The 9434-nt window shown below is 35.3% G+C and overlaps 1 protein-coding gene across 1 annotated transcript in view; it reads left to right on the forward strand.

Moving 5' to 3' along the window:
- CUNH3orf85 (chromosome unknown C3orf85 homolog) overlaps nucleotides 1–8097 on the forward strand; it is a 38668-nt gene extending 30571 nt beyond the window's left edge. The window contains exons 2-3 of the mRNA XM_025051404.1: nucleotides 6457–6590; nucleotides 8011–8097. Of these exons, the coding sequence (XP_024907172.1) occupies nucleotides 6457–6590; nucleotides 8011–8097 (221 nt within the window). The remainder of the gene's footprint in view (nucleotides 1–6456; nucleotides 6591–8010) is intronic.
- The last annotated feature ends 1337 nt before the right edge of the window (nucleotides 8098–9434 follow it).

Below are 9434 nucleotides of genomic sequence, written 5' to 3' on the forward strand. Positions count from 1 at the left end.
TGGATATGGCATATTTTGTGTCTTCTGCTCCCACTGAATCCCATCACATTTTCTTCACAGATATTGAAGTTTATATGAGGTAGGAAATTCAGTCTTAGCCATCCAGGGGTGAGAAGCTCCTGTTGATTGGAGTGCCCTGGTCTATGTATGTATATATATGTATATGTGTGTGTGTGTGTGTGTGTGTATATATATACACATATATATATTTTTTATTTTATTTTATTTTTTTTTTCCAGTGAGCCTCTAAGACAATGGACCTTTTGGGTTCTCTGAGCCACCTTCCAACACATAGCACTCCCTTTTTTTTTGTCCTGATTTTGATGAAGTTGAGAAATAAACCAAAGATGATTATGGAAGGCAATCCATTTTCTTTATCACAGAGAAAGGCTAACTTGGGAGATGTAGTGTGGTATAAGTACATAAAAGACCTGATGACTGGAGCCCAGAATCTGGCAAATTTCATATCCAATTGCAGGTTGCAGACTCAGAACAGAAAGTGTGCCTTCTGAGGGCAACTCATTCTCCAGGGGAAGAAGAGCAAGATGGACATGCCAAGTTATGCCTCTTGAATTTACCAAATAAATGAGGCACTGCCCCTTCCACGAGGCAGAGTACACAAGGGGGGAAAGAGAGGCCTGGGAATACTCCAAAACAGCTCCCTCTAGGTGGTAAAAAAACAGGAATATGCCACCAGACTCTGCCCTTTTCTTCTATATCTTAAGTTTCACAGTAGGTTTTCTGATCTCTTTAGTATATAGGTTCCTACCACAAGTGTCATTTTCATGGTCATGTGCATAGTATATATACTATTCAGTCATTTCTCTACTATCAAATTTAAAACCTCTTTTCAAAGTTTCCTGGGTGATGGTAATTTAGGGAATCTTACCACTTCTAATTATATAGTTTTTGTTACTACCACACTGCTCATCAGCCCATGATGGGCACTCACCTCTTTGTGCATAATGTGAATACATTTTTATTTGTTTTGCTTTAATTATTGTCTAGTTCTATTTTAATTTCTCTTTCACTTATTTCTGCATGTTTCAATGCTGAATTTCCCAGCATGTAAATACCTTGACAGTAGTAAGAGCTGCACCCACTTAGCATATTTATATGCTTCCAATGACATAATAATATGAAGAGAAAAACTTTTTCAGTTAATGACCTATTTATTATGAATACATTCCAGTTTAAAAATATTAAGGCTGGGAGAGACCTTAAAGATCATATAATGCAGCCTCATTTTACAAAATAGAACCTGGTGGTGCAGGAATAAGAAGTGGTTTGGTGACTACCAGGGCCAGGATCACTTTGGATCTCGGATCCTTTTTGGCTTGTGTGAAGATAGCTGTGATCTTGAATATCTTCATACTTTGAAGTGTCTGCCTTCTTTCTACCATACAGATTTTCTGCAGAGGATATTCTAGAAAGGTTTAGATAGAAGAACCAAGCTTGACAGGTTTTATTAAAACTGACTATAATATGGGATGAAAGGAAGGAGGTTGTGTAAGGAGTTGGAAGGAGAAAAATATTTTTTATAGCTTGTGATTATAAAGTTTCAAAAGACACTAGCCTGGCTAATATCGCCTACATAAAAAAATTAATTAATTAATTAAAAAAATAAAAACAAACAAAAAACAAACAAACAAACAAAAAACAACAAAAAAAAAAGCCTGGAAAAATAACTGCCCATTTATAAGCCAACAAAGTAATAAAAATCAGCAGTATTATATAGGCTTACAAGTACAAAACTCTGATCCTGCTCTCACTAACTTTCAAGGTTGATCAGGCAGAATGATAAAGGGAGGAGAAATTTCTCAAGCAGAGAGGATAATAGCATACCCTTCTATATTACTTACATTTTATATCCAGCCCTGCCATTGACTTACTATATGACCTTGAGTAAGTCATTTCATCTCTATGTGTCAATTTTTTCATTTATAAAGTAGGATAATAAATACTACTTTCTGTCTCTCTCCTGGGTGATGTTATTACCACTATCAATTAATATTTATTGAATGCCTGTTGGATGCATAATGCTGAGGTAAAAGCTTCATTTGGGGAGTACTGAGGAAGGCCAGAGGAGATTATATCAGTGAAACATTTTCCATGAGCAAAAAAATAGAAGATTTACAAAAGACAGAATTATTAGAGTTTAAAATAACTAAGGCTTATATTTTAAAGCATGCTTCATGGCCAAGATTTATGTAATAACATTTTTTTCTTAGCTATTGTATAGTGCACCAGGATAATGATGGTGCAGAATACCGGTTTTACTTTTGGGTGATTCCAAGTAACACTATCTTAAGAATTTCTGTACTTCTTTTATCTAGCTGTAAATTATATTCTAAGCATAATTTATTTAGGAATATTTATTTGATATTGATGGTATTGTATCTACTTTATCTACTATTCCCTTTATTTTAAAAAAACAACTTTTTTACACATTAAACATGTAACACTATTAACACATTTCAGCTGAAACTAAACCGTTAATGCTGGTCAGTCCACACAAGTCGGCCCAAACGAATGAGAATTCCCTGTTCTCTCCAAATCCATCCTGTTTTCCCATTTTTCTGTCATGTACCTAACTCAGACCCTATTATCTCTCATATGGACTATTCAAAGATTCTCTGACCTTGTTTCTTTCACTCAGCTCACGTCCTTTTACCGTGTATCCTCCAAAGGAGTTTTCAAAAGAAAATCTGTGACTAAACAAAATATTGGTTTATACATACAAAATATTATTCAGCCTTAAAAAAGGAATGAAATGCTGGCATATACTACAACATGGATAAATCTTGAAGATATTACACTAAGTAAAATAATTTAGGCTCACAAAAAAACAAATATTGCATGATTTCTTCTATAGAAGGTACCTAGAATGAGCAAATTCATAGAGACAGAAAGTCAGTGATGGTTACCAGGGCTGGGGAAGAGAATAATGGGGATTATTGTTTAAAGGGTGCATAGTTTCTATTTGAGACAATAAAAAAGTTCTGCAGATAGCGGTGATGATTGTACAAAATTATTAATGTACTTGCTGCCACTGAGTTGTATACTTAAAAATGGTTAAACGGTTAAGTTTTGTTATGTATACTTTATCACAATAAAACGAAAAATTTTTAAGTAAATCTGGTCCTGTCACTTTCTGACTCAGAAATAATAATTATTTATCGAATAAAGTCCAAACTGCTTGGAATGATGGTAATAATCCTTCAGAATCAAAGCTCCAGCTTATCTTTCCAATATTATCTTTGATATATCTACACCACAAAGCCAACTTTCAATCACACTGGCAAAGTGAGGGTCACTGAATCTGAGCCTTGCTTTGCTCCTCTATTCCTAAGCTCTCCAAGCTCTTTAGCCTGGAATACATGCTCTTTGCTTCTACTCCCTTTCTCCTGGTTGTGGAAAACTTATATATCCTTTGACGCTCAACTCAAAACAAATTGCTCTGTGAAGCCTCCATACCAATATCAGAATTAATCATTTCCTCCTTTGAATGGTCTAGTCACAATATGTCTTCTAATTATTTATAAACTCTAACTATAATGTGAGTTCTTTAGTGGCAAGGGTAATTTTTGTTTGTTTATCTTTCCATGCAATGGTGATTACAGAGCAGGGACTAGAGGGAGGCAAGTGGAGGTCTCATGGCACAAAATTTATATAATCCTGAGAGTGAAATTCCTCTTCTATTTTATGCGCTAGTGGCCTCATTTGCCTTATTCTAGTTTCAGCTCTGATGATTAACAGTTTCCTTGATGTTAGTAGGTGCTTATAATGCATTGTATTCATTATCTGCTATGGTATAACTAATTTCCCCAAATCTTAGAAGCTTAAAAATAAACATTTATTATTTTACAGTTTCTGAGGGTTAGGAATTTGGGAGTAGCATAGATTGATGATTCTGACTTAAGATCTCTAATGAGGTTGCAGTCAAAGACATTAGTGGGGATTGTGGTTGGTTATCTGAAGGCTTGACTGGAATGAAAGCGTCAGGTTCCCAGGTGGTTCATTTATATGGTTGTTGGTGGAAGGCTTTAGTCCCATGACATGTGGGCCGCTCCATCAGAGCTGCTCGAGTGTCCTCACAACATGGCAGCTGACTTCCCTTAGAGCAAATTATCCAAGAGAGGGGCAAGGCAGAAGCTATGATGTCTTTTATGTCCTAGCCACAGAAATCACACACTTTCATATCCACAGTGTCCTATGGTTACACAGGTCAGCCCTAAGTGAGAGAGGAGACCACACAGGATATGAATACCAGGAGGAGGCAGTGATCTTTGGGGACAATCTTAGATCGTCCCCAGCCATGGTGGTTAGATTACTTGGAGGCAGACCAGTATTACTTCTGGAATCTGTTATTAATATCTTCTGAAGTTGCCTTTTGTCTTTTATTTTTAAATCATTGAATAATAAAATTGCTAACTTTTTACAGATGGAAAATATGTCTGAGTCATTTTTTGATCCTCCATTAGTAGTATAGTGTTTTGCACTCAGAGGCAGCCGGATTAATGTATACTATCCAGAAAGGCTGTCATTTTCAATAGGTATTCATTTATAACTAGAGCTTACTGGATTGGCAAATAAAACTAGAAATAATAGAGCTAATAACTACAACCCTGCTTAGAGCTCAAGGCCAAGCTTGGAAAAGCATGAGATCACAGGAAATGTGTAAGCGATGATTGTTTCCTTTTTTCTATAAATGCATAAAGCTTTTATTATTATTATTATTACTGTTATCTAGCCCCAAGCATTCCTGTCATGTAGTCATAATATAGTGCAGTGGCTCCGAAGGGAGAATTCTATCTTCCCCTCCTACTAGCCGTGTGGCCTTGACAATATTTTTTAACTTTTCTGTGACTTAGTTTTCATGTCTGCAAAATGAAATGATGGATAGTGCTACCTCTTAGGTTTGTTGTGAGTATTAAATAAGGTATATCAAGTAAAGTATTTAGCACTATGCTCAATAAATGTTAACTAATATTATTAGTATTTGTGTATATATTTGTTTTCAGACATTAATCTTATAGATTCCCAATGACTTTTGCTCTCATCGTTCTTCCAGCTTAAAACTAAAAGTCTTGCCCCTCTCCCATCACGATAATTTAATCTTTTCTTCAAGAAATAAGTTAAGCAGTTTTCTTGACCATGAATGTGTCTATTTGTCCCCAGCGCTCTAGTGTTCAATAACACCACCCCTTCTCCAAAACTCCCTGAGCACAATCAAATCCTGTATTGTCTTATTTTGTTTTGTGTCTTGGACCCTTCATTCCCCTTCCCTGTAGAGGAGAGATTTTCTATAGCTCACTATGAGAACCTCACTATAGAGGTTCACTATGAGAACTTCAATATAGAGGTTCTCATAGCTCACTATAACCCTGGTACGTATAGTTTATTGGTCAATAGAGGCCTGTTAATGATGAAGCTATACCATGCCTAACATAGCATTGCTTATAATTAGATTTGTAATAAATGCTTCTTTATCACAAGCTGTGAACAGATTGTATTGTTATCACATATAGGTTAGGAGTGTGTTTTCATTTATATTGATTCAAGTTACAACTCTGAACGTGATTGTGTTTTATTTAGGAATAAAAACACAATATTTTAAGGTTCTAAAAAAGTCTAGATTTTAAAAATTCATAATTTTCTTCTTTTCTTTCTTTCTTTTTCTTTTTTCTTACAACAGAAAAGAATAGCTTTATTGGAAAGGAAAGTAAAGCAGCAGTATACTTCCAGATGTGGAAGCAGGTCTGGGCAAAAGAAGAGTGACTCAAAAGACCATAATTTTTTTTTCTTAATCCTGGAGTAGAAAGGAGATAGAAAAATGCAAGTCTGATTTAATGATCTATCAGTACTAACAATGCAAGTTTGATTTAATGATCTATCAGTACTAACAATTTTAACTACAATACCAGATTTGGAAGCAGTCTACTTCACACGGAAAGATATGCTCTATTTTAGAAAGCTAGGAAAACAAGAATAGCATTGTTGACTGCCAGGTTTGAGCCAGATGATTTATATCCATTAATTAATCTAATCCTTACACTAATGCACTGTTATTGTGTTACTGTGTTATTATAATTAGGCCTCTTTACATACAAGAAAAACTAAAGCTCAGAGAAATTAAACAACTTTCCCTCAAAAGTGATAGAGCTGAAATTTGAATCCAGGTCTGTGGGCTCCCATGTATGTATAGAAGCTCTGAAGATCTCCATCCACCATATAGCACTGGCTTTCATGCTGTACCATATACAGTTCACATAGTGTGGTGACAGTACAATGGTGGCAAAAGACTTAGGAACAGGCATATCCCTCAAGCCATAGCTTTTCCAGGGTTTCCTTCTCAGGCACCCATTCTCCCAAAGACCACAGTGTCTCTGTAAGAGGAAACATTGATGTAAACTTGCCCTAAAAGATGCTGTGCTCTTGAATTCTGAATTACAGGAGCATTGGGAGCACCATTTTTGTTGGAGGACCCAGCAAACCAGTTTCTACATCTCAAAAGGCACATATATTTGCAGGATTACTGGGACCCAGATCACAGTCCGAATATGTGGGAAAACACACTGGCTGATCAGGTATTTGCATTAGAAACAAATGGCCCTTCATTATATATCTTTTCAAACAAGCATCACATCAGCTGACATTAACACCAGCCTAGCCCTGATTTTTCCTCTCCATCTGCCATGAGCTATACCTGCCCTTTGATCTCCACAAAATGCCTTTTGTCTGGTAAGCTCCACCTCTTCCTTTCGAGACTGAGATCAAATGTCTCCTTTCGGAAGCCTTTCTCTTCTTTCCAGGGAGGCATTTTTCTTTCTTTCTTGTCTCTCCTTTGCATACTGTCACATGTGAATAGCTCACAAAATGTCACACTGGAGTTATTTGTTTCATGCACCCAACCTCCCCTACCTAGGCTACAAAGGTAAGGTGCATGTCTTATCCATCAAAATAATTATCCTCAGGAGCTACCCAAATGACTGTTATATAGTCAAGTCTTAGTACATTATTACATGTTTGGGTAAATGAATGGATAGGTCATGGTCACATTTTAGATCCCTCTCAGTTGTTCAATAGTTAATTTCCCTCTGTGATAATTATCCAAGCCTTTAATGTCAATTCTTCATTTGCTTACTTTTTGGACATTTTCCTATTCATTTGTATTCTCACTCCAAAAGAAATAAAGAAGAAACTTGCATTAGCCGGTTTTATTCCATGTTTACCTTTTTGATAGACAAAGATATTGAAACTCCAAGTCAAATAAAATTGCTGAATTATCTGAGGATTTCAATTAGTCATGATTTCCCTCTTACAACTTAACAATTTAGAAAACAAAGATGTATGACAAATTAATTCCTTCACTGATTCATTCTATTTTTTTCCCACATATATGAGGCTCTCACTACCACCAAGCATGAGGGTTGTAAAAAGTCATTTAAAAATTGAATGTCCTTGTTTTTCTGGGCCCTGGGTCCTACCCTTACTTCACATGGCTGAGTTTTAACTGGTCTACCAGGATCAGCCTGGTTCTGTTTAGCATTCGCCAATGAAAACCACCAGCTTGAATAATGCATCAAGTTTTATGCCTATTTTTCTCCAACATGCATAATTTAGAGGTAGTAAAACAAAACATTTGTTTATTTGGCAAATTTAAAAATTACATAGAATGGAAGGCTATGTCTTCTTTATGGAATATTCAAATTTTCAAGTATACTCCTGACTATAATTGTAGACCAGCACTGGGATCAACTGACAGATACTGTAATGTAACAAGACTACCACATTGGTTCATACTGTGGCCCCACGAATATTGCAAAAACATTTCAGCACTGAAGTAAATAGATTACTAATAAAGTATGAAAACCAAACCTTAATTGGTATTATTCTTCCATTCTATTTCTCTGTCTTTTAAGAATATCTGTGTGGTAATGAGAATAACTGATACAACATGTGTTCTACACGCTCAGAGATCATGACTTGAGTTTCCTTTTGTTGCAGGCTCGTGAAACATGGACTGCTTTGAAAACAACAGCACAGTATTATCTTAACATGAATATCTTCACCTCTGACATGTCTAATACTTAATAAATGTGCTTTGCTACTTAAACTAAAAGAGCAAAAACCATGGGAGTCAGCGTGGCAATATACCAAAATTGTGAGCTTTGTAAACCTGAAAATAAATATATATCATTTACTAGATTATTTATGGTCTGTCTTATGAGCTGTTTAAAAGAGTAAATGTAAAAATTCATGTACAGACCTAGAATTACAAGTTTTCCATAGATAGTAGATAAAATGAGAAATAAAATAAAAAAGACTGTAGTAATAACATTTACCAAGAAAGGGCTTTTACTGGAAAAGAAAATCAAAAAGAAAAATGCAATGTCATTAAAACTATTCATAGCTGTTGCTTTCTATTGCCTCTTCTTTGTTAGTTCACTTTTTAATTCAAGGAAGAGAGATCTCTCAAATGGAGCTTGTCCTTTCCTCTTTTCTTCAATATTTGTCACTGTTTAAAGCTGGTCTATTTTAAGACAATGCTTCTGAAAAGTTTTCATCAAAGATATATTGCTGAGGGCAGTAGAGGAAAAAATCCAACTCATATTGAGGAGTGGATGATGACTGGGAACCCACTGAAAGCCACTCATCTATAAGTGCAAACTTCCATAGAAGTTTTATAAAATTTGTGCAAGTTTTGTATTCTGGGCCACAATACACTAATGATGTTTATTTTGATATGAAATTAAAAAAATAACTTAATAACCAGAGGTGTTTATTCATCTTTTTTCGATAAAACTGAAAAATTGACTCTTAAGAAAAGTAGACTACACCTAACCTATAGTTTTCCATGTAACCATGGAATACCACTTTAGTACTCTAGTTTGAGAAATACTACGATGTTATAATCAATCACCAATATTCTCTCCACCCCAAATCACAAATGAGTAGAATTTTTGTCTACAAAAGTATATTTCTCTATATATACCTAGGTCAATTTCTCCAGGGGACTCTTTTTTTGGTAAACAGAAGCATCCCTCCAAGATCATAGTTGGTCTTATGTGTTCTTATAGCCATTTTAAGCACTTTTTCAGTAGCAGGTTTATCAGTAAAATCAGATACCAAGAAGCTGCACTGTAAAGACTTTAGTCTAGACACTGGCAGCTACACAGTATTCACCATTTCTTATCTCACTCCCTAGAAACGTTTTCAGTGAAAAATTTAAGGCTAATGCATAATTTATTACATAACTATTATCCATTTCCAATATGTAAAATAGATTTTTAAAAATCAAACACAATAGGTCCTTCTCACTCTCTGCCTCTGAGAAGAGACCATGCTCTGTCTGTGGAGTGTTACTCGTTTTCTATTAAACTTTCCTGTTGACTCTAACTTTGACACGTGTGTTGAATTCTTTCTACTCT

The sequence above is a fragment of the Pteropus alecto genome, unplaced genomic scaffold (assembly GCF_000325575.1).
Source record: "Pteropus alecto unplaced genomic scaffold, ASM32557v1 scaffold270, whole genome shotgun sequence".
Taxonomy (NCBI): Eukaryota; Metazoa; Chordata; class Mammalia; order Chiroptera; family Pteropodidae; genus Pteropus; species Pteropus alecto.